We start from the raw sequence: 27,131 nt of genomic DNA, 5'->3' as shown, positions 1-27,131 counted from the left end.
TTAAATATATTCAAAAAAAAAAATATTGTGACTTAGATGAAACATTAGATAACTAACAGTTTCTAGTCATGCGGTATTCCTCATTTTGCACAGGTTCTTCAGGTAGTTTGTAACCAATGACAATGCTTCTTCTACTCCTTTATTTAATCAGAGCTCGAAGAATCACCCACCTCCACCCCCAGCTCCACTTGTCTAGATCTGTTTACGGGGGATATTGTGCCTAAAATTGCAGCAGCATCACTTGCATGTTCACTCCAGCATGTGTGTATTAGCAGTAGCAAGTCTTTATACATGTTCTGTGACAACAACAGCAGTGTAAACAGATGTAATTCACACAAGACCAAAATGACATCCCATACTAATCTGACTCCTGTTGACCAAGACCAATGTTGTGATTGGCTGAGACAAAAACTGGTGGTGTGTGTTACATGATGAAATCTGGCATAACTCGGTGAAAAAACCCGAAAACAGACACATTTTCAGACGTTTTGGACGTGGAAGCCGACAGAGTGGGCAGAAGTAACACAAAGCTGAGCCCAGATGTAGTGCTCAAAAGCGTTTTGAGGAAAAACACACATCTCATCCTACGCAGACGTCTCTCAGAATATACAGGTGGTATCAGTCTGAACTTTTGAAGTCACACTAGAGGACTATGTTCAGAATACTACAGTAGCTCCCTTCATACTGACTTAAAATTGCATACTGACTACTATTTTTAAAGTTACTGAAACATGACCTCAAGATGGTAAGTCTGAATGGCATTCAGTCGTCATCTCATAAATAAAAATAGTAATTCCTTTCAAATCGATTTGGTGTAAACCTGTTGCAATCTTTGGCAACTGTTTACTCCCGGGTTCATCTAATACAATAAAAAGGTCAAGTCGAGTGTATTACACACTATTTAGAATACAGTGGGCTCGAAATGCAATTTTTCACTCTTATAAAATGACATCATCTTAAAAATGCTCCTCAGTGAACATATAAACATGTCAGGGGTTAGTCAGTCACCCATTCCTAATATATACAGTAGACACTACTATGTATACATTTCAGAAATACTAGATGATGTTACAGTAATATCATATTCTGAACCTTCTGAACGCAGTCCATCTCTCTTTCTCTCACGCTCACAAACACAGCTGTTTCTCTATCTGTGCCATCCCTCCCTAAAACTCTCTCTGGCCAGTTAAAGTTGCTGTCCTTCCCAACTCCCCTAAAACTGTTTACAGTTCACGCTACATGTCCCCACCCTCTGTCCCCAGTCGCACTGCTATCATGCTGTTCTAGCTCCTCACAAAACACATCCCCCTCTCTCTAATATTCTCTGAGCTGGGTGGAGAGATTTTGGCAGGGGAAGACAAAATCTGCGAGACTGCGAGAGCTTTGGACCAACGAGAGGAAAACGAAAGGAGGGAATGTTTGGGGAGAACTGAACGAGTTACATAGATTTATTTAAGGGGTCATATAGCGCGAATAAGTGTTATTAGTTGCCCATAAATGTATTATCCACTTAAAATTGCAAAAATGAAAGTGTCGGAAACTGAGCGAACTATCTAAAAGAGAACGCTCACCCATAACTGCTTGAAATGCCTAGTGTAACCACACCCCCACAAATCTACGTCAGTTCGTGGTATGATTTGCCTAAGATTGCCGAAATGTATACCGTGTCATATGACCCCTTTAAAAATTATGCAAAGCACCATGAAAGTGATCCATAAGGCTCATGTGATCAAGGGTGATGGAACCATTGACTTTTTAAGTCCAATGATATTGGACAACACTCACTTTTACCGTCTCTATTTTAATGCATACGCCATTTACCTTTCAGAGCGTTGTCAGTCAAATTCATCTTCAGAGTCCATATACTGTAAATTATGTTCGGTTTCGACACAACAAGGTAAACAAAGTATCATTGTACATTATACAATATATAATGATAACAGCGTGTCAATGAATTGAAATTATTAAATAAATTCCAACTAATTAGGAAAATAAAGACCTACTTACTACCCTTACCATTCACTTTTTTATTAAAAACCTGTGAGACATTTTTCAAATATTTTCTAAATTTTGTTGAAAATAAATGCCTGTATGATGTGTTATATGATGTGAAAATGTAGAAGAGCGAGTTCGGCAAAAGGTGGATTCAAACTTGCATTCATAGCATCAAACAACTTCTTTCTCACTACACATTTTTTGTGCTTCCGACGCCCATGCATGTGCTACATTCAAAGTGTTCTGAATTGAATAGCTTGGAGGAGTGGTGCAAAATTTCATTACTCCTTGCAAATGACATGGGTTTAACTCCCAGGGAATAAACATATTGATATAAATGTAAACCTTGAATTCACTTTGTGTAAATGTACCTGACCTTCTGCTGAGCCAACATCAAGAATTTCTATGATAAAAGACTTAAATTTCAACCTTTGCTTCACACTATTGTATGTTTGCAATAAAACCCTTCACGGTTCATTTGTGAAAGCTCCTGTCCAAGTTTGCAGTACAAAAAAAATCTTTGTGTTCCACAGAAGAAAGAAACAATGATTTATAATGACCTAGGGGTAAAAATGATCCAATTTTCATTTTTTTGTGTATTATTTTGTTTAACTGGTCCTCGGAAACCCTGGCATACTGAGAAAAAGCCAAATCAGACACAGCACTGCAGCACCATGCAATAACAATTACTGCACACACATGCACATTCAATCCCATAATGATCATTAGAGTCGAGCCCTCCGAAATCTGGTCTCCTGGGGACAGCAGTACAAAAGCAGGCACACACACATACAAGTCTCGCAGCCAAACCTTCCTATCCAACAATGGTTCCACATATCCTCTGGAATCTATAACAGTTTTATTCCTAATGAATACTGAACTCATTCTAACACCTCCCACATCACAAACACAATCACACTGACGCCGCTTGTGTAAAACCTCATGGCCTGAATACCATTGACTGTTTTGACATAAAAATATTTACATAGAGTATAAACAGAGGGGTAGATGTCTCTATAATGGAACTGAATGCTTATACTGAACTCTGTCCAATATTGAAAACTGAACTCTGAATGAATATTCTGCATTATCCGTTCCTGAAGTTGGTGCGGTATTGTTTCTCAGCTCTCTGTGATACTTAACAGCGTTCAATGCAAAACTCTAATTCATAACTCTATTTAAAAAGTTAACTTTATTTGTAGTTAAAAATATTGGGCGAAATACAGAACTTCAATAATTAAACTTATAAAACCCTGAACGCTGTCTGATACAAAACTGAGTAAAATATTTTGTAAATATTGAGCAATGTTTAATATTATACTGACTTATAGAATAAAAATGCAATCGTTCCTTACACAAAACTGTGTGCAATATTGAACTCTATATTAAATACTGAAGTCTGTCTGTTACAAAAATGTGTGAAATATGATATAAAAACGTTTTATAGCTCCATACAATCCTGATCTGTTAAACTCTGCTGACACGCTTCTATCATTTCCAAGTTTTCACTTCTGTTTTTCAAGACAGACATAACACTTGACTCACATCTATTGCATTGATCCGAAAACCTTGAAAAAAGTCATCTTATATTTCACTGTTGTTATACCATGTCACGCCAACTTCTCTGTTCCAGCTTGTACTTTTAAGAAACTTTGAAAATTAGTGTTGGCACTTCTCATGTTACTGCCTCCTCAGGATGAATCACTTCTGCTATAGCATTCCTCACAAATCAGTCACTTCGTTTAAAATCATCTGCTCTCCAAGGATCCAAACTCATGATCTGAGGATCTAAATTATTTATTTATAGCTTCTAAATACGGGTTGTAAGCTTAAGATTCTAAATTTAAGAATAAGGATGTTAACCGTTAGATTAAAAAAAGATCTCATGAGTATTCAGGATAGTAAACTCCAAAAAAGTAAAAATCCAAACTTTCTTTTCCCGAAGGATCTGTAGTCATGTCTATATGGCTGTATGTTTGAGAGGAGTTCTGGTATGGGTCAGACGCCCCCCCCAACAGCAGATTGGGTGTCACTCCAGTTACGTCTTTCCTCACTTCTCCCTTTTTCAAGCCTCTCACTTACTATTCAGCTCTTTCTTCCTCCATTCGGGTCTTTCTCCTCTGATTCACAAGCCCTTTCATGCCATCCATTCATCCATCCATCCATCCCAAACAGCACCATTTTTCATCGGGTTACCATGACTCCGTAACCTCTGTCCTCTCTGACTCCTCCTCCCTTATCCGATTTCTCCACTTTAAGTCCCTTTCTTTTCTTTCTCTTTCCTTTCTGTACTGATGATTTATAGTTGTGGTCTGTTCCACCTATTTAGTCTAGGTGACTTTTATAACAGCCTTTCGCACATGCACATTCCAGGCTTTTAAAACTGTTCTTCTCTTTAACTCATTTTTTTTCTTACACAAAGACATTGCTTGTACAGTAACGCCCACGACCTCCCACAATCTCTCATCTTCACCTCTTTATTCATTCCACCTTCTTTCTGCTGTCTTATTGGTCATTTACAGCCTCACAGAAACAGCGCTCCTCTTTGCTTATCTTCAAGCTTTGAGCTTTCTCAGAATCCCTGACTGTTTACAGCTGGTTGGGCCCAAATGGAATGTGCAGGTTTTTCACATTTTCTACGCTATTCGTAATGGTGAATGTGCAGAATGGATTTAACTATTGTGAATGGGTTAATAGAGCTGAGAAAAGATTTATAAGTAGCCAAAATAATAAACATGCAGATTACAGATTCTACACCCAAAAAAATGTAACTACTCTTAAATAAAGATGCTACAAATGCCATTGAAGAAAAGGTTCTCAATGTAATGTATGTGTCTGTAAGGAACATCCGCAGTACCTGTTGCACAAAATGTTCTTTATAGTGGATGAAAATTCTGCTATAAAAAAGGTAATAAAGAAAAGAATCAAACATAGATCTTTTTATGGCATCAGAGCAAAGAACACTTTCATAACCTTTATTTTTAAGAGAACACCTAAAGTATGAAAAAATCACTTGGTGTCACTATAGAGCAGTAAAACTGTCTTTTATTACAAGTTTTACTTTCAATATCATGTTAAAATAGGGTTACTGCAATGGTAAGTTGTGGGCACTGTGGTTTCTCTACAAATACGCTATTCTAGCCCTATTCTAAAACCCTTAAAATTGTCATTTAAATATGTTTATATTTCAACATATTTTCAGGAGACTGTCCTCAAATAAACAAAAATACCCCATAGGTTGTTTGTGCCAGCGTCATATTACGTTTTAAAGTTAGAAGCCCTCTAGCTGTCATAAACAAACAACAGTTACGTGCACGTGTTGCATGTGAAGGAATTACGTTTGAACGCCTGGCCAGTGAAAATGCTTGTACGTTTATATGTGAGTTTTATACGTATTCCTTTACCCACTGTATTTATTTTACAATACTAAATACTAAACTCGGCTTTTTAGCCACAGTGAACTCCAGGAATACATATTATTTATGTGTTACCAGATTTTCCAATCAATGTTTTCATTAAACACCACAAACCTCAAGACGAAAGTTTCTGCGGAATTAAAAAAATGCTCCAATAAGTAGTCTTTGAAGGAAAAGACAAATGACAGACTATTCTGTTGTATGGGTTTGAGGATTGGAAATGTCTCCATCAACAGTGCATGAAGGTATCTTAGAAGACAGAATAGAAAGGTAACAAAATGGCAAAAAAACACATTCTACAATATTTGTGATTTAGTAAGAAGCCAAATTGGATTTTTATGTGCAGTTATTACGGAGTAAACTCAAGATGCTTGACTTTACAATAGCAGCGAGGTGTGAAACTGGATAGTGGTCAACCACACCTCTATTCCTTCTATTTTCCATTTGTACCCCCTTAATTTCCTTTTCTAACCTTCTGTGAAAGGCTCCCAGTCATACACACGTCCCATAAACTCCTGTCTGTTAAATGCTGCACACTGCTCAGCCCGGGGGTTCACTGGAGCACCTGGACATGCCTGGAGAGAAAGAGAGAGAGACTTAAGTTACGGTGTCTCACATAGACGACCATGAAAGTGTGTGTGCTGGGTCAACCTATGACAGAAAGTGATACATTAGCTGCTGCTACCATATGGAAATGATGAAGAAACTGAAAACACTCACATAAATTTCCAAAGAGACAGAGAGAGAGAGGTGAATGTTTTTATCAGAGCAAGTTATGAGATGTGAAGTAAATGACACAAAGAATGAAAAACGTAGAAACCACCTAGATAGGAAATCAAGAATCACTTCGTATTCAGTCTCGCATTGATAAACTACAGTAACCAAATTATGACAATAATGACATTTGGCATCATTAACTGTTGGATTATCTGCATATGCATGAATTTATATGCATCATGGAAGAGTTATTAAGATCAGACATATTGATATTAATATTTGAATGGACTGTTTGATAAAAGCATTATCACACAGGCAGCAGTGCTATTGTACTGAATATCTATTATTCATATTTGTATTTCTTATGTGATACTGCTTTAAAGGCGCAGTTTTTTATTTTCAGCGGCCACGAGTGTTGTATTATAAATTTGCAACGAATCGCTCAGTCCAAACACAACGGTGGCCACCGAAGTACAAAAAGATGTCGTTCTCATGTTGACGCAGGGGAGAGATCATGCGGGCATTAGGAAGACTGTAGAATGAGCAAAGTCTTACTTAATAGAAAAAATAAAAGGTCTGTGGATTTTGGTTATAAAAGTCAAGCAGGAGCTAGGACCTGCTTTAATAATATTATAAAGTCTTTCCAGCAGAGACGTGTAAGGACCTGCTGTAGCCTTTTAGCAGAGATAAGTAGTTACTCAAAGATATTTATGAAGATACTTTTCAGCAGAGAGTCGTTGGAGAGAAATATTGCCTTATAATTACCCCGAGGAGGTTGCTTTAATTCGGACAAGTATGTGAGTAACATTGTTTTTTCTGTTTGTTAGAACCAAGATATGTTGTTGTTTTTGTTCTAATATTAGCTGTGTGACGGAGTAGTTTTGAGAGTCATTGTTTATCTGGAACCGCTTTAATATTATAGAGAGAGCGAGAGTGCGTTGGCGCTAAAACTGTAGAGAGAGCGTGTTTTACTCTCTTGCTCTATGATGAATAAATTTATAGTTAATCCGCGGGTCACATGCATTCCGAACCGTAGGGATAATCCGCAAACTGTTTCACCCTTATACCGCAGGGAAGAGGGAGAGGAAATGCCCGTTGTAGAGTTGTTTGTCCGTTTAGGGTTGATGTACAAAACATGGCGGCGAATTCTATGTGTATAGAGCCGCTCTGTATGTAGAAAAAACTGCTTATTCAAAGGTATTAGAAACATAACGGTTCATTGTGTAAGGTCTTTATACACCTTTGAAAAAATTGTTTTGCATATTAGATTGAAATTTTGGTCAACAGATCCTCCTAAAAACCCTGTATTGTAACTTAAAATATATGCATTAGAGTCACTTTAATCTTGAATGTTGTCATGACAATCAACAGGTTTCTTATTTCCTTTTGGCTATGCATCAATAGCATGATTTTTTGTTTGTCACTAAAAGAATGTGTGTGTGTAAGATCTTTTCAGGGTTTATAAAGTACATTGCTTTACACACATAGCACAGATAAAATAAAGAAAAACTTTTTTTGAGATAAGGCTTTAAAACACAAGACAGTTATTAGATACCACAGATCTGATTCATCTTCCAAGAAATGATCTCATACAGAAATCCGAAAACAAGCTTCTGAGGAAGTAAATTGGTTTTGAAACATTGCTCATTCTGTCTTCCTTAAAATCGCTGAAGGATTCATCAACAAACTGTGAAAGAACGGGATACATTAGCAAAGTAAAATCAGATCCAGAATCACCAAATTCCTTCCTATTCCCATCTCTACAAACCACAGAGTCAGTCAGACAGAACTAGACTTCAGGATGAAAACATATGCCCGGCATGAACCCCAAATATATCAGCATTGAGACTGTAAACAGAGAGAGCCGGAGAGAGTATCAGTAACATGGCTCAGGTTTGGACCAGCTGGATTTCTCAAGATGTTCCACGTGTCTGATCTCCTTGCCAGTGACATCATAGCTCAACTTTTGTTGCTTTCTCCCTTACTTTTTCCTTGACCCTCTTGAATGCAAAAGGAACCACCCACCGAGGTAAAGAGATTAAGTCGAGGGCCATTTCAGAGCTGCTAAAGCAGGAAACGGGGGCAGGCAGAACCAGCTGCGGACAGTAAGAAGGGTGAAATGTAGGAGTCGCCAGTTCATCAGGGTGTCAGCTAACCATTTCACCCCTCTGACCTCTGCAAACCGCTGCGCACACCGCCCATTAATGAACACTGGATGCTAAACACACTGCGGCTGTCCCTAAATATTTACAGCATGTCTGTGACGTCTGAGTTTGTTTGCTCGGGAAAACTCCTGTTCCGTTTATTTAAGGGGTTTAAAGCTCATGTCCACAAATTTCCTTCAATTAAATTTGGTTTTGGTGTTTACAACATAAGTTACGATGTTAAGGTGCATCCATACATCTGTTTAATGAGACACTGGCAAATATTTATACACAACATTGGAAAAAAGTAACAAGGGCGTTTTCAGTTCTGATACTTACAGGATGTTTGCTTGATTACAATTACCTCTTATATTACAAAAGCTCAGGTTAAAATTGATGTCTTAAAGTGTTTGTGTGTAATGTTGCTGTTAGAGCATAAAAAATTTCTGTAAAATGATAAAGCTCAAAGTTCAGTTCCAAGCGAGATATTGTCTTTAACAAAATTGTCTTTTCAAGGACCACAGAGAACGTCTGGAATCGGACAACAGCCCTCTCCTTCCCGGGTACACGCAGAGGTGGAAAGAGTACTGGAAATTTGTACTTAAGTAGAAGTACTGTTACATTGCTGAAATTGTACTCAACTACAAACAAAAGTACTGGTGCTAAAAAAGTCATTGAGTTAAAGTTTAAATTACTCTTCTCAAAAACTACACAGAGTACTAGTTACTTGTTACTCTTTAGGCCATGTTATTTAATGAATTAAGAATAATTATTAATAATCAAATTTGGAGATTTATATAGAAAATAGCTACTTATAACAAAAACATCTTAACCTTACTAATAAAGCTTATAACTAGATACAACTGGATACAACAAAATAACCATTCAATTTGTTCTGTCTGTCTAACAGTCTATCTTGAGCTCAGTTTTCCACTTAAAACCATTCATGCACTTCCAACACTGTTCAATCACGAGTACTAGACCCCACAATGCAGAAATGAATAAACAAGAGCCCCAAATACTGCATGCAAAAATTGCAAAACATTTTCAACCTAAATTGCATTGGATTAGCATTACCAGTCATATATATAGAGGAGCTAGCTGATCAATTACTCAATCTCAAGCCATCCAAGATGTATGTGACATTATTTCTTAGGTTGAAAAATAAAGATTTTTACCTTTTTACCTTGTGGTCCATGGTTTTTCATGGTTCAAGTCGTTAATAGTTTAAAATACAGATAGAGGCAACATAAAAGTAATCCCTGCATCTTTTTTCAATGTATTAATGATGTCTTATGTAAGCGAATGGATTGAAATGTGCAAGAAACTGAACGTTATTTACAACATTATAACTGGCAATGCACAATTTGCGAAACTGTTTTGCATCCGTTCCAATTGGATATGTTCCCTTCTCACTTATAAGGGCAGAGCACTTGATGTAGAGACGTTGGCAAGAGATGGACAATTTTATCTCATTATAAAGCTGTTTGGATGAAACTTGCCGAACCGAGTGATACAGGAACTCAATGTTTTTCCATTTCTTTAATGAGCCTTCGTATTGTGTACCTTTCCCGCAATGAAAAGTGCGCAAAACCGCCGTTTGATACGCGCCCTGCCTGCCGCACACTTTCTCCTTCCATGATTAAACTAAACTGGCGGCATATGTCTTGAAATCTGTGTGACGCAAGTTTTCTATGTGCGATTTGAGTAGACGAGGTCACATGACGGGATTGATTATTCTAAAAGCCAAAGTTTATGAATACAAGTGCACTGAGAGGGGCAGCGACCCATTTCTCGACCAGAAGTGAAGAGAGGTCATTTCGAGGGGGTGACGATTTGAACGTTTTTGATAAAAGATTACAAGTGCAAATGGATTTTGAAAAAAAAATTATGTTGTCGCGATCCGGTTAGTTTTTAAGTTATTTTGTCACTTACTGTTTGTGTCATGTGTTTTATATTTCTTTGTAGTTTTTTAGTGTTAATAAGTCTTCCCCAGCTGTACCTTGTCATCTTGTTAAGTCTTCTGTATTCAAGCCCTTGTATTTCAGTTGTCTGGTGTCATTCGTTGTAGTTTTATGTTATGCCTTGTGCTCCTGTTTCCTCTCGTGGTTTTTGTTTATCATAATTTGTTAGTCTTTGGACTATTAAAGCATCCACACTGCATTTAGATCCCTTTCCTGTTTTGTCTTGCCATGCACGTAACAGATGTGCATGGATAAATACTTTTTATAATGAATACCGCAACACTGTGTAAATCAATTTGAATTGATATTTTTAATCTCATGCCGACTTTAATGTGAAGAACAGACCGAAATGTCATTATTACTGGAAATATTCACAAATGGCAGGTCAAGACACATCATGACATGTCTGATGAGTTTCGCTATAACCTGCTACCATTCACTGTATGCAAACATGACAGAGCTGTAGTGAACAGGAAGAGTCAGGATTAGAGTAGACGCAAAAACAACCTTACCCTGTATGTTCCATAGAAACAAAACATGATTATGGGTTTAGAACCGGTCTAGTAAATTATGATTACTTATATGAAATGTTCCTTTAAAGAGTGCAACTATGCTTAGTTCAACAGATATTGTCAGGCAAAGGCATTTGTGAGATCTGACTCAAGGAAAGCTTTTGAAAGTTGAAAGAAAAAAACAGCAGGTTTGGTATGTATTGATGCTGGTTTGCTGGTTTGTGCTGGTTTAAGCTGGCCCTTAGCTGGTCATGTGCTGGTCCATAGCTGGTTTAGGCTGGTCAAACCAGCATCAAAACATACCTAAAGCGAAGTTTATACTCGAGCGGCGGGTTTTCATTTATACTTCTAGGTCGTTGTCTGCATCAACAGGCAATGACCACTAAGCATCAGTGTCCACGCACGTGTTGCTTGTGTACCCAAGACATGAGCGGAAGAAGAAGCAGCTCGCTTGAGAAGCATTAGCAGTGATAGCGGCAAGTAAACAGTCACTCTTGTTGCAGATTTGAGATGCTTAAAAAGAAGCACAAATATTTTAATAAGATAATTCATTCGGAAATGTGCTTGAGTAAACATGACTCTATCACAGTTTTTTGACCTGAGGGAGGGGTTCAAACAGACCAATCCCAGCGGTAGCGCATAACATTTTTGGAGAGTTGCGCGTCAGGCTATGGCGTAGGGAACGCATAGGGTACAAGGCTCTGCGTCAGCTACGGCGTCGGTCCTATGCACGGCTATACCTTACGCTTAAAAACCATATGCTGTTTATTTCAACAGGGGAAATATTGTTGAAATTAAACAGTGAAAGAGGCCCTCTAATGACCCCTCCAGCTGAGGGGGAGCGAGAGAGAGAGAGAGAGAGAGAGAGAGAGAGAGATAATGCTTACTGCCTCAGGCCAAATTTACTCCTTGTCTGTTTCTTGGTAATAGGGTCACTGTCAAAGAAGGGGCATGCACAGGTCAGGCTGCATTTGCACGCACACACACAACAGCTCAAACGGATCCTATTACCAGGGGAAGCCAAACACTTTCAAGCACAGTGGGAAATAAGGGTGTACTGTTCACACACACACAGTTGAATGTAAAGCCAGCTCACATGTATCTACAGAGGATTCATGTGGTGAGAGCTTAAGATTTTCCCGCTTATGTTGTCAACACTAGCAACATGACAGCTGGGACTCACACACAGTTTTCTCTGAATATCTCTCTCTTCACTTTCTTCAGTTTTTTTCTGTGTCCAGCTGACAAAAGCAGCTGGACAGTGTAAACGCATATAACAAAGCAGCATAATGAAACATGCACACACACACATTGCAAAAACGCCACTAATACCCATCTGATAGAGTTGAAACATGAGACAGGACGGTGAGTACAATACAAGCCTTTTCTTCATGCTTTTCCATGTGAATCTATAGAAGTACACAAAATGTGTAATAATAGTACATCAAGTGCTGACTGCCTGTGTGAAAAACACTGCCGCTATGTTATGGTGCTGTGGGTTGTTGTCAGGGCACGATAAAGCAGCTGCGTGGATGTTCTGAGTGTTTTCAGTGTGTTGCTATGCGGTTGCCAGGGTACGCGGTTAACCCCAAAATCAATGAGATTCTAATCCCTAGCTGAGAACATTGCAACCAAATCTATTTTACATTTTCAAGTTCGTCATCCCAACTATTTTGAAAATAGTCACTATACTTTAAGTGTTTTGGCCAACATGCAAACATTTGTCAAACTGCACAATAATTTTAGGACCATGCAGGAGCCTCTGCCAGCTAACTTCTGTAGTGAATGAGCGTACAGAGGATATCGTAAATCTAATCTACTTTGGCAAGACAAAAACAAAAGCACTAAGAATACTTGCACCATTCAACTCAGCTTTGCAGGGAACAGATTTATTTTATTTTGGATGGTGCACACCCTTAGAAAGGTTTGCTGGTCGAACATAACGTTACATAATTAATATTTATAAGCCAAGTCTTTGAGGCTTGAGGTTTAAACTGCATTATTTGAGGTAGCAGTCATGTCCATAGCGCAAACGGTTTACTACTTATGGTTAGGAGTTTGTTTAAATCTCTAACCATAATTATAGGAAACAAAAAAAGTAATGCTCGCCGTACCAAACACTCCCAAACTCCCCACAATCTCTGTATGTGTGTGTGAGAGAGATTGCATGTGGGGTTAATTTGTGTATCGCTGAAGAATTTGGGCTAAACACTTCTGTCTTTGTTTGGAAGCATGTGTGCGTGTGTGTTAAGTCATCAGGAGCACACATACACACGAACACATGCTTTTTTCATATGTTTTCTTTGTGTGGGTTATAACGTGTATAAATTGGTGTCTGTGTGTTTTGCAAATACAGTTGATACAGCCTTAATGGATGTGTGCACAGTTATATTTTGTTTGAGAAGAGTGCAGATGTTAAATAGTGTGTCTTTACAAACTCCACAAGAAGAGAATAAAAAGTAAGATTTACAGACAAATAAAGGTGAAATTCAAGGCCTCTTCACAGGGGAACGGAACAAGTGAACGAGTTAATTGCTGTGTGGAAAGAATAAAGAGAGAATATCGCAGGAAATACCTGTGCTGAACAAATATAGTGCAAACGTACACGCTTGATCATTAGTATCAAACTACAGTAAAACAAGAAGTCATCGAAAAATAAACAGTACTAAATTGGATAAATATTCTCTTAAACCTAACATTGGTGGAATGCAAAGAATAGAATAGGCAAAGGCCTTTGTGCAAGACGAAATTGCAGCAGAGCATTTAAACAGGTGATAGACAGCTGTCTGATTCCAGTTCCATCTGAGATAGGAACTAATTTCCTGACAAATTCCTGCTGTATTGTCCCATATTAGCACTGTGGCCTAAATTCCTTAAAAACCCATAAGAAAATATAAAAACATCTCTGTTTCTCCAAACATTGAAAACTGAAGAATTTGGCAGAATAGTGTGTTATGTTTTGATGGAAAGAAGATCTCTTTGACTTTAGTATGTTGAACAGGCACATTCCATTCCATTTTCTACCGCTTATCCGAACTACATCGGGTCACGGGGAGCCTGCGCCTATCTCAGGAGTCATCGGGCATCAAGGCAGGATACACCCTGGATGGAGTGCCAACCCATGGCAGGGCACACACACTCACTCACTCATTCACTCACGCACTCACACCCTACGGACAATTTTTTCCAGAGATGCCAATCAACCCACCATGCATGTCTTTGGACCAGGGGAGGAAACCGGAGTACCCGGAGGAAACCCCCGAGGCACGGGGAGAACATGCAAACTCCACACACACAAGTCGGAAGCGGGAATCGAACCCCCAGCCCTGGAGGTGTGAGGCGAACGTGCTAACCACTAAGCCACCGGAACAGGCACATGTCAATGAAATTAAGCTTGATTCCCAAAGTAAATTTGGCGATGGTAAAATTGGACTGTTAAAGTAACAACCTAAAGAAAAAAAAAATTATTTAAAATCTAAACACTTCCTCCCTGGAACACAATGACAGAATATCAAAGCCATTATTTTAATACAACTTTTTAACAAAAGTTGGACATTTAGTACCAAAAAAAAAAAGCATAGACATGTAACTCTTTATGACTGATGTGCTATACCATGTCATGGGTTCCCAAAGTAGGGGTCGTAAGGCCGCGAGGGAGGGGTCGAAGATAATTTCCAGAAATATTTTTTTATTATGAGAAATAGCGTATGTAATCAATCAATGTAACAAAATATAAAATTATTAGTTAAGTTAAAAATAAAACCAGGCAAATAAAAAGCCATCAGGCTTAGGAATTTCCTCCCCCTCTATCATGGCCCTTGAGGTGATTAATTCACATTAACGACATTAGCAACAGCAGGTTAGGAGCAGCAAGTTCTTTTGCAGCACAATCTTGAACAGTCCCATATGCATGCAGATTATTTCTTAGGCTTTAAGTTTAGGATATTCTTATTTGTCGAAATGAAACGTTGATTAATATCGACTAAAGACAACGCAGGGAGGCCGTCGGAAAAGCGCCGCAGTCAGGGGGCAATCGTCCTCAGGTGCGAAAAGAGGCCAGCAAAGAGGCAACAAAGAGGCACATCCATCAACACTCAAATAAGTTTGATGAAATTTGACCATATGTAGTACTAGTTCATAGTTTATGTATAACAACAAGTCAAGTAATGAGTAAATAACTATAAAATAATATTATGTTAGACTGTGCCTTTTGTATTGACTTTTGTATTGTCATTATGTAGGTAAAACCATTTCAAGGAGAGGCAGGATCATGACAGCGTGTTTGTGTAGAATAGGTACATGTGTGCATTTGCGCACAACATTTGTATATTTTAACCTCCCTTCGAGGATAGCGGGGGTCTTGAGTCACTGGCACTGTTATTTTTTGGGGTTGCGGGCTGAAAAGTTTGGGAACCCCTGCCCTATGTAATCTGAAGCCATGCAATAGCTCTGTGTTGTAACCCAACCGTGAGAACTCATCAATGGCTAATTCCTTAGTCTGCATTTCAATCATATGGTAAATTAGAGATGAATTCTCCCCCTTGTTTCATAAAGGCAACTGTGAAGAGATTTAGCCTTTGACACAGCAGCGTATATGTTTATTTAGTAAGAGAGAGATAAATTCCAGCCTTAGCTCAATGACATTATGTTGAATAGCTTTCAGTTAGTAGATATTTTGTTGTCTCAGCTCTGTTTGTTTTTCGTCTTCTCTTTTTTCCATGTTTCATTGCTCTATTCTCTTATTCTTTCCATTCAATCACTCAACATTCTTCCTCCTCGTTTCTGCTGTATTATTTCACTACACTGTTTCCCTTTATCTGTTTTTCTGCACTCTCTATTTCTGGTGTTGGGAGGGTGTGCGTATGTTTAAAACAGTGCCGCCTTTCACTGTGCTATAGTGTAATCGTGTCACACCCCCTACACCCTACTCCTCTATTTCACTTCCTCTAGAGTACTACTCTCAGTTCCCCTGCTCACACACGCATGATAAAGCAAACATACTCTAACTATACGTTATCATTGCTCCAAAACAGTGTACACCCAACAGCATTCCTGATATATCTAACCTCCTTATAAAACAAACACTTACACGCTTTACATATATGTCACAAGTAATTACACATTTTCATTTACCACAAAACCCCACAGGAAAGAAAAATCACAAAAAGATCCCTTTAATATCCCAATGGTTTCCCTCAGACTGCAATGAAGGTAAATGGTTTCCTTACCAAAAAAACTTAAAGTGTCCTATTAGTATACATGTAAACTAAACATAAGAAAGTATACTTTCAGTCTACTTTTAATGCAGTATTTTTACTATAGTTTAAAGTGTATTATCATAAAGTAACTAAAATTGTGCTTGATTTAGTAAACTTTCAGTGCATTCACTTTTCACTTGTATAGTTGCAGTACAATCGAAAAGCATAACTATAAACTAGTAGGCTATTTAAGGTTTACTACTTTTACACTATATTTTATACTTAAGGTACACTTTTATAAACTTAAAGGTGGACCAATTCCGTCCCATTTACATGTACAAGTATATTACATTGATTCATTATACTCTCTACATAAGGTATAACTTACATATTATGAATTTTATCGATGTATACTTAAAAAGACTTGTATGGGTGTGCGTTTTAAAAGTGATTTCTCATGAATTTCATGAATTGTCAAGTCAATTATTTGTATCTATTTGTATCTGTCCTCTAGAATTTTAAAGGTGATATTAAGGGAAAGCAGAGGCATAAAAAGTGATGGAGAGACAGAGAAAGAGTATAGTCTCTCTATGTACTGTAAGAAATCACTCAAGTGCTCAGAAGTAGCGCTTCCAGTCTAAGTATGTAAGTGTGTCTGCCTGTGTTCTTTAATATCACCGTCCTCCCAACACTCACTTTAAAACATAGATAAAAAGATAGACATAGATGTGTTGCTATGTTTAGCCCAATAACAGCCATTCAGAGGAACTACACACTTTTCCTGGGTTTCATCTGTGGAATTTCAATGCCCAGCTCCAACAACCCTTTGGGTTGAGAAAACCCTACATAATAATTATAAGGGCACTGCGAGTGAATAATGGCTCTAAACAGCTTAAGGTCAAGCTGAAGTAACGTACGGACATTGCAAAGTATTTCCCCCTGCTGTCTAAATGTTCTTTAGACCAAAAGAAAGAGACCAGGCTCATGACTTTAGGCCAAATAAATGAACGTCTTTAGCAGAGTACTGTTCGTCCCGCTTTAACCAAACCAGGATGGTACGGCCAGATGCCTACCAAGTTAAATTCAGAGCATATATGAAAAAATGGTCAGAGGAGCATTCGGACCCACTTTAGTACATGTGCCAAACGTAAAAAAAATCCCTGAAGCCATTCTGGGAATTTCTATACCACTGACTAAATTTCAGAGGAACAAGTAAGAAAAGTCTTTCTTGGCCACTAACACGAATGAGCAACTGAAATACTGATGTTGGTCTTAACAAACTCTTCCTCTTCTCTGCTCTCTTCAATCATAAGTGATGCGATACATGACAAAAACATATTGTCTCAATTATAATCCTCCTTGATCTAGCTTTGTTGCGTTCTGCCACGCCACTTGTGTCAGATGTCTTAACTATATAAACCAACTATATAAACCGCTTTCACAATGATGTATCATGACAGAAACTATTGTGAAACGCTCATGCTTAGGTAGAGGGAAGGATAATATGTTTGTTGCAATGTCCTAAATTCTTTACCTCATGGAAATTTGGGCTGTCAGAGATACTCTTAAAGGAAATGTTCTGGGTTCAATACAAAAGTAAAGCTTTATTGACAGCTTCTGTTATATGATGCAGATGAAAGTGATAATTCACTGAAAAATTAAAATTCTATCAAAATTTACTCACCCTTTAGTCATTTCAAATCTATATGACTTTCTTTCTTTTAACAAGCCCTTATTTTGAAGAATATTGGTAACCGAACAGCGGTGACCATACAACAGAAGTAAATGAAGTAAATAGCATCGTTCGGTTACCAATGTTTCTCATAATACAGGCGCAAACCCCATCCTCAGAATTGTTTTTTAAAATACAAGCTTTAAAGTGATTTTAACTCTCAGAGATACTGGTCCCCTCACGTCTTCTATATGTGCATTACTGTAGCTGTATCTTCTGCTCTATGGGACAAGTTAAATTATTTTCTACAAATGTTTATTCAGTACAAATGTTGTACTGTAAATAGCGCTAACCTTGTACTGATCCAAGAACATTCAGTCATCTAACTAGGGGTTTTCCTGCAACCGGGCCAAGTCCTGAAAACTGGGTAAACAATCACAGTCAAAGAACTTCAGATAAGATTCGCCCATCACATACACTCAACAGACTTCACACACAGACAAATTGTATTTTACTCGCGTGCATCGAAACATTTAAAAAACTTGTCTCAAAGTGTGTCACTTGTGTTTAGTGTATCACCCCACCAACAGCAGAAACCTCACCACATCAACTTGACCACAGTTCAGAAATGACTAACTTTGGTTTTGAGAGCTCACGAGCTGCCCTGAGCCGCTGGAACGGCCCAGAGCGAATAACTACCGCCCAGGCTGATCCTGGAAAGTTGGATTAAAGGGAAGCGGGTGATTTATGATTTACAGCAATCCGGCCCCGGCCAACATTCATCAGAGGAGTGAGAACGAGGCTCTGCGTAAATGAACCAAGTCGATCTGGAAGGCAAGCGTAAAAAAATGGCTGCTTTGGAGACTGTGAGAGATGTAGAGACAGATCCAGCTGGATGAGGGGAAAATCCATCTATTGATGTGATGAATGCACTTGAGCCCCAGTGGGCAAAAAGTGTTTGATGAAATCTGTTAAATAATCAGCTTTAATTACTATTGGCTTCATGTATTTCAGATGAAGCGCTTTCACCAAAATGTGGTTAGAAAGCAGATATTCTTGAGTCATAGACCTGGGGACTTTCCAATGGGGAAATGTAACCATAATGAGTACAAGTCCAATGTTTGTGTGGCAGTAGATGACAATCTACAACATATTTATAAGCGAACTGTGGAAGTGTGAAGTTCCGAAAAGACCAAACAGATGATTGATTTCAAATACGTTTTCCAAATTTCCAATGCTTTATTAGTCAAACTGGAAGTCCCGTGCAAATTCAAACCATTGGTTATTTCAATATCGCTCTCTCTACATTATTAATGTCACAGTTCAGGACAGACTAATACAGGTAGAGTACAGCGGGCATTGAAACTGTGTGTATTCCTGTAATGTCATCAGTCAATCAGCACTGTCATGACATCATTTCCTGTGCCTCCAGAGTGATTAGTCAAACGACATTTACAGCTTAGGTGATTGGCTCAACAATCTGCCTATGACTAAAGATGACCGCAAATAGGTTGTGTGCTTTTGGAAGTTTGTCCTTGGTTGGTTTGGATGCTCAAACAAACACCAATGTTTTGATATCACCAACAATCAATTTTTTTTGTGGAATGAGCCCACAGCTGTCTCTGTTATGCTGGGGAAGAAGAAAATGTCTGAACATAACAGTTCAGGTCATTATGATGTGAATGGTAAAATATTTGGTAGAAACCAGATTAAATCAACCTGAGCCAGAAAAACCCCAATTAGTCAATTTATAAAACCGCAGTTAATGGGTCACATTCTACAATGTCCTAGCATTTTGTTACCTAAGAGTACACTTACAAGTTTGGTCAGGATTTTTTGCACAAAAACGTCTCCACCCTCTTTCTGACCTTCACGGTAAACAGGCCATTTTTTATAATGACTCTTTCATGTACTTCCTTTTATTAGGCCCACTAAGTTAGTTCTGAATGCTTTGTTTGTGCTGTTTAGTTTCAAGAAATTGTCTGTGGGGGAGGAGGAAGCTTTGAATTCTCAACGTTACAGTTCAAATGCTACATAAACCTTCTGTTTTTCAGGTTTACATCCAAAATCCTGTTTTCTACGATATGAGCCTTTTAAAGTTACAGTGTGTCATTTCTATGCCACTTGTGGAAACACGTGGATCCAAGTTTCAGCAGTTTTCCAAAAAACTCCTCCATCTGCACACTCCAAAACTTACTCCATAATTTGACTCAATCGTGTTGTATAGGGCTGGTTGTGACACTTAGCTTTTAAAAGCATGAACAGAGTAGTATTACATTATTCGGGAAAATCAAATTATTAATTAAATTAAATTAAAAATTATTGAATCTATTACCTACTGTAAGAGTTAGCATGTATCCTGTTTTGTTTGTAGGGTCATTTTTGATGGTCTTACCTGTAAGCTGCACCTGCGGTATTCTCTGTCCTTCCCAGAGCATTTGTAACTGTGCGCTGGATGTCCCAATCCCCTCTCGGCCTCGTTTCTGGGTGGCTGAGAACCGTTTTGCAGGACCCAGGGTTCAGGGTTGGAGTTTGTGGGAGTTTGGATGTGGGGTAGAGGCAGGCTGTACGAGGAAGGCTCTCTGGGAGTTTGTGCTCTATGGATAGTGTGTGAGTAGGAGTGCGGGACTTGGCGAGAAGCCCGGCTGTCGACGCGTCTGTCACGGGCCACATGCGTATGGCTTTGTCTCTGGGTCAAAGATTGGAAATGGGCGACTCTATCTCGTCCCCTCATTCTTTCCAGTCGTCTGGGCGTCTCTGCATCACTTGGTCTTTCTGCTGCATCATCACCCCTCTCTGTAGTCACAGTAACGGCTTGTGTCTCTCTTTCTTCCCTGTCTTTTTCTCTTTTCCACTTCTCTTTTTCTTCTTTGTTAATCTTGGTAACGTCTGTAATGCTTGCTTCTGCATCTTCCTCTGTTTTGTCTTCCCGTGTGTTGGGATCTACGTCTAGAACATCAGGACTATCTGTGGTGGTGCCGTTGTGGTGGCGCGTGTGGCGCACGTGACGGTTTTGTCTGTGCAGGGGGAGCGAGAAAGGGACCCTGCCATAACCAAACTGTCCGGGGCGAATAGAAGAACTAGACCTGGAGCAAAGAAAGAAAGATGAGTTGCCTGGGAATGCTTCAGTGGTCCCAAAAAGTATTTTGGGACATTTTTGGACATCTAAGCCTCAAATTTCAAACAAAATTAGTATAAAAAGTAATAACTTTAATAAAATAAGAAAATAATAGAAACAGTACTAGAATTGTACGGTTTATAAAAGACCTTTCTGCAATGACTTTATACCGAATATTTTAAAAAATAGTGCAAAAACATTCTTAAATGTGACCTAAAGGGCTCAGCATAGTCAGGGCTAACTGCGCTTCGTTCTGCATCTTGGAGTTAAACGAAGCTCGAAAACGTTGAGAGATGGTATAGTGTTTTCGAACAATCCAACACTCCATTGTTTCTGGAGGCGAGGTTTACATGACGTATGCAAATAGCCTCTGTGCACGTGGCGAGAGTGATCACAGAGGTGTGGGTACATCTGCACCATCTCTGCAACGCGATATTCAAAAGCATTCACGCTGCTCAAATGTTATCGTTTTTTTATGTAGACCTTATCTGACATCACCTCAGCTAAATAAAATGACACGTTATTTCCCACAGACCGGGTGGCGCTACATAACACACTCAACTGTTACGTAATGGCCATTGACCAATAGTGGCTCGAGGGTGTTTACAGTCCAACACCAAATTTCCCAGAGAGTTCTGTTTGGTTTGCTGCGGCGAACTAGTGAAACGAATAGTCGTTTGGACTAGATTTTGTTAGAAATCAGGTCACAGATGGTCGTTTTTCGATTTCGAATATAGTATGCTGAGCCCTTAAGCGTCCAACTACATTTACTTTTTGAGGGTCCAATGTATACTTGAACAGGAAGGTCACCCCTGGTGGTGACTTATCCTGCTCATCTTCTTACAGATGCTTGACCCTATTGGTGGAAACTGACCTCCTGCTGCCGCTGCCCACACTTCGTCCCGCACCTTGACTAGATGTCCGTCCAGGAATTCTTCCATACGGAAGAGAAGAAGATGATGAAGATGAGGCAGGAAATGAAGGCGAGCGGTAAACTGAAACTGGCTCCTGACTGGATGGGTCAAACTGTGCTGGCCCGGCACCACCAGCTTCATTTCGGTAGAGGGGTAATGTAGGATTCTGATTGGCTGGGTTAGGTGGAGAAAAAAATGGAGGCTGCTCAGCAACCCCCGCCCCATATGGAGGGGGCTCATTAGGATACAAAGAGTTGTAGTAGGGTCTGACAGCTGAGATGACACCTGGGTAAGCAGGTCTGTTCCACACAAGGGGGGTGAGGTGGCATGCAGTGTCTCCTCCTCTCGGACACACCCACACCACAAGTCTGAGAACACTCCACCCACTCACTCCATGGACCCCACACTCCTTCAAGCCCCTCCTCCTCTGCCTGACGAGACCGCCGTCCAGTCACCTGTTAAAAGAAGGGTTAGAACATTTATGATGCATAAATACAATTTATGTGTGCAATAGTTCATCTTTATAGATTCTTTAAAGAGTGCCAAATTGAAGTTAAAATCTGTAATTTTTGGGGGTTAAAAATAAACAAAAAACTGTTATTATATACATAAAACACCAGTGTTGTCTCTTTGCCGATTCACAATGTTAGGCTTATAATAATGATTTATAATTTGAGCGGTCGGGTGTGATTTTGTTGAAAAATGTAATTTTGACGATTTTTGACTTTAATGTGCAATTTTGGCCTGGTTTCACAGACAACGCTTAGCTTAATCCAGAACTATTCCTAGTTGGATTAGGATATTAAATCACTTGTATAAGAATGCTTTAGAAAGAACCATTACTTGTATGCATCTTTATACAAAACAATGGCACTGACATATTTTATATATGCTAGTTATATTTTTCAGTTGAGACAGCGCAAACATTCATCCAAGTTTGGGACTAACCTTAAATCTGGTCTGTGAAACCGAACCTTAAAGTTTTAAACAAAAATGGTGATATACAAAAATTACAGATTGCAACTTTAAGGATAGTCTATAACACAAAGAGTTTTCTCAAATAAGACTTTATGTACTTTGACAAGGCTGTAGGTAAACATATGGGTCAGCACTTCTTATTGACCAAGCACACATTATTATCTGATATGGTTAATCTTAATAAAGTCAAATTCTGATGATTAATCGGTCTGGTTGACGTACTGGATTAAAGATTTTCATGCTCAACCTGATTTTGCTAAGTGGTTGATGTCCTCAAGACAACATATTTTGTTGACCTAAGCACAACATTTTTATAAATAAAACCTAAATCAACACCAAACCCTAACCATAACTTGCCCCTAAAATCAGAGGGAAATGGTAAATGAAAAACAATGGTGTAGAAGCACCTAATCCTGGTTGGAAGATAAAATTTTATATAAACTGTAAATTTATTTCTGAAATCTGATTGGTTGATTTAAATGTTGTCCCAAGGTCAACATAATGTTGTCCTAATGATATCGACCACTTGGCAGACAGGAGAGCCTTTGTCAAACACATTGATATACAACCTGTAATTACATGTAAATCTTGTATACTCCGTAGACTTAACAACCAAAACGAAAATGTAAAAAATATATGTACATATACTGTACATATCAGTTAAAATCAGTTAAAAATAACAAATAATCAGAATGAAATAACAGACTGAAAGTAAAGAAGTCACAAAAATGAAATTAAGTTTTGAAAAATAAAAAAATTATTGAGGTAAGACCGAGGATGGCAATGGAGGCCAACAAAAGTGGAAATTTCTTTACTGCGTTGTAGACTATTACTGACGTTCAGTAAAAAGGTTTAACATAAACAAACACTTACTGCATTACACAGTTATCAGGAACACTTTACTGCTGAGTTATATTTGTATAATGGCCACTAATTCCCAATTGTTCAGGGCCTCTAATTTTTTCATAAACATAGCTGTAATAGTTTCTCTCAAATCACTCCAAAGTCTATTTTATCTTGCGTCACAAAGAAATTAAACTAATTAAAATAGTCAGCCAGTTGCTAAAATAAACCCTTTCAGGTGATATAAGACTGACCACCGTGTCTTGGTTTATTTCATGATAATGATCAGCTGCACATTATCCATTACACATGCAAACATATGATTCTGACTTGATTCCCAGCTGTGTAAAAAAATAATATCACTGGAACTGGTGACAAAACCATAATCAAACCAAACCAGTCCAGGTGCTTCAGATGAAATCTCATAACCTGACTTTAAAAAAAAAACAGCAGATGGCTTACAATGAAATTATGTACCACATTTCAGGTCAAATTCTTAAATAAGTGTAATTGTCATGTAAAAGATGAAACCATTCTCCATACCACGCCCAGCAACATGCAAGTCGAAACATACGGTATGTCCTGTTCTATAGCGCTCGGCCATAAAGGACTTTATGACTCATAATGTAAGAAGCGGCGTGTGCTGGATTCTTTAAAAAAGGCGAGCTCCGGGTTCAGCCAGATGCAATGACATTCTTCAGAGTGCTGGACACAGATTTGATCTAATTCCAGTGACTTATATAACTTCATTTGATCAATCACAGGACCAAAGAATGTAAGCGTCTGTAGGGTATGCAGAGGTAGGAGGGACGGGACAGACGAACAAAAGGATCCTTTCAGTTCACCCCCAAAAAAAGAGTAAGAAAAAACAGAACGGGGCCTGTAATTCAGCTCTAATCCTGGCCAAATTGCCATCAAGGTCACATCATGCCAATTCTGCGCCTGCACTGAATGTATGTGTGTGTGTGTGTGTGTGTGTGTGTAAAGCACCTTCAATGGACAGATATAGACAGACATACAGACAGATATGCTATTGGAGCTGAAGTAGAGTGCAGCAGCCAGTGTTATCTCTGTATGCGTGTGATTCTCTGCCCGTTACAACATCCAGCATGCAGCGATGCTCAAAATGTGGCGTATAAAACAACAAACTCGATTCTAGTTTTCAATGGCATTTCTTTCAGAGTATTTCCAGCATGTTTTGTTTTTCTAACAGTAACAGAGCAGAACAGTTTGCTGTACAAACTACATGCACAAAACACTCTCAGCATGAACCTGCCACTGCAGTGGTCCACATGCTCAGTCTACGCATGTGTGTGTGTGTTTGTGTTTCCATCACTAGGAAAGTATACAGACCATGTGCAAAAACTGCAAATGTAACTTTTTACACCAACGCCCCACTAAAGACAACCCAAATATTCCCAAGAAGCACCTTACATGAGAGCAGAGCTGACCAAATGTCAAAACAGTGGAAAGATCATCTCCTGCTATAGAGGATTTAAACGGGTCATATGGCGCAAATATGTGATTTTCGGTGTCTTTGGTGTGTTATAAGTTGCCCATGCATGTATTAGACATGCAAGATTGCAAAAATGAAAGTGTCGGAAAAAAAAGATGCATTCTATCTAACAGCGAATGCTCACCCAGACCTGCCTGAAACGCCTCGTGTAACCGCACCCCCACAAATCTACGTCAGTTGGTGTTATGATTTAACTAAGACCGCCCAAATGTTTACGCAAGTTGGGTGTGAGTACCTGTCACTACAATTGATTTGGAACCTAATGTGCGCGTTTCAGAGAGGAGGGAAAAGAAGAGATACAAATATGTACGGTATGTGGAAAATACAGACTTTTGAACCTTAAAGGTCTAGTGTGTAATTTTTGGGATGAAAGAAATGCAATTTAATATACACAGCTATACTTTCAGGAATATATAGAGGAGTATAAAGAGCTTACACAGTGAAGTGTTATGTTTTTATTACCTTAGAATGAGCTATTACTATCTACATACACCGGGGGTCCCCTTGCATGTAATTCGCCATGTTCTGTCAGCAGTCGTAGTGTTTGAAAGGGAGGGGTGGAGTGAGCGGTTGGTTGCAATTCGCAACCTTGCAGCTAGATTTCACTAACTGGACCTTTAAATCGTGTATACACATTGTATTACATCTAAAACAAACTATGATATTCCTTTTAGCCGTGTCATATGACCCCTTTAATGGTCAGATACAGCACTGACCGTAGAGTCCAACAGAGTTGATCTGCCCTTCATCTGACTCCAGTGAGAAAACTTACATATCATGTGTACTTTATCCTTCCACAAACTTACAGTTGTGCTTGAAGGTTCATGAACTCTGTGAAATATTTCTATATATGACTGAAAATGCCATCAGATCATAAAAGTAGGCAAAGAGAACCTAACTAAACAAACAAAAGTTATACTTTTTCATTTTTTGTAAAATGTTTCAGTACAATGTTCTTTGGATGACCTTGCCAAATTAATTTTGCCATCATCATTAATATCCCTCACCTGCTTCTCTGCTGTATCAGCTGTGGTTGCTGGCAGCACAGTCAACACACAACAGAAAACTGCACACAATCTGTGAGGAAGAGAAGAAACATACATACAGAAAGATGAACAAATATTTTGAAACACTGTAATATTGGACTATTTTTACATTATTGGTATAATGTGAGACTATAATATAACATGATATGATCAGTGTGGTCATCAACTGTCTGATTAGATTCATCAGAAAACTGTGTTCACAAACTGTCAAGCGCCAGTAATTCCCAGCGGCTTTCCTGGAATTCCTCCTGTCCGATCATTCCCGCCCTGCTCTACTCCTCGCTGTAAACAGATCCTCCTCTGTCCGACTTATCTTCAGATCATTCTCATATCAACCACATTTCATAACGGAAGACTTCTTACCCATACTAATGTTATGTTTGGGGTTTTCTAATAGCTCTAAAAATACAGAACATTGCGTCATTTTGGTTTTCTTAGTTTAATAAGAACAAGATTCCTAGTCATTTCAAACAAATCATTTCAAAGGTCCTCCATGAAATGTTATTTGACTTCTGTCTGGGGTTAAGGAGACCATGTACAACACAAATGGTCCTTTCACATTTCAAATGGTTTACCCAGAGTCATTTTAACAAAGATAATGTAATCACGGGTTATCTATGATTTACATTATTTATACAGTCTGGGTTAGCATGTAATCCGCAGTAGTAAGGTTTAAGATTGCACAGAGTAATTTGTAGTTTTTGGCAATGCTGCTACATCTTATTTTTCATGGTTCTTGCTAACCAGTGAGATTTAAATGCTAAGATTTGTAAACCCTTTATCCAGTTATTTTTTGTGAGTACAATGATCTATCCAATTGTGAAGTCTTTACTCACAAATGTATCATTTCACTTCATAAAATTTGTTAATCCCCTAAATTAGTGTGTATTACTGTTATGATGGATATATGCGCTTTTTGGTGCTTGAAAAATTACTCCTATTGTGTTCAGCATGTACTCCTATAGGATGGAATGAGGTTGAGAAAGTTACGGCAAAAAAAAACATTTTTGTGTGAACTATTCCTTTAAAACAGCCAGCATGCTTGTCGCGTGTTGTGCTTGCTGAATCAATGTTTAACTTTATACCTCTCATAAAATA

The 27,131-nt window shown here is 38.6% G+C and overlaps 1 protein-coding gene across 1 annotated transcript in view; it reads right to left on the bottom strand.

Annotated features, from left to right (window-relative positions):
* The window catches only part of adamtsl4 (ADAMTS-like 4), a 48,893-nt gene that overhangs the window by 20,255 nt on the left and 1,507 nt on the right, over positions 1 to 27,131 (bottom strand). The window contains 5 exon segments of the mRNA XM_056762393.1: positions 5,884 to 5,986; positions 20,014 to 20,704; positions 21,611 to 21,970; positions 21,972 to 22,105; positions 25,995 to 26,064. Coding sequence (XP_056618371.1) covers positions 5,884 to 5,986; positions 20,014 to 20,704; positions 21,611 to 21,970; positions 21,972 to 22,105; positions 25,995 to 26,064 — 1,358 coding nt within the window.

The sequence above is a fragment of the Triplophysa dalaica genome, chromosome 12 (genome assembly GCF_015846415.1).
Source record: "Triplophysa dalaica isolate WHDGS20190420 chromosome 12, ASM1584641v1, whole genome shotgun sequence".
Lineage (NCBI taxonomy): Eukaryota > Metazoa > Chordata > Actinopteri > Cypriniformes > Nemacheilidae > Triplophysa > Triplophysa dalaica.
This window is presented reverse-complemented; position numbering and strand designations above follow the sequence as displayed.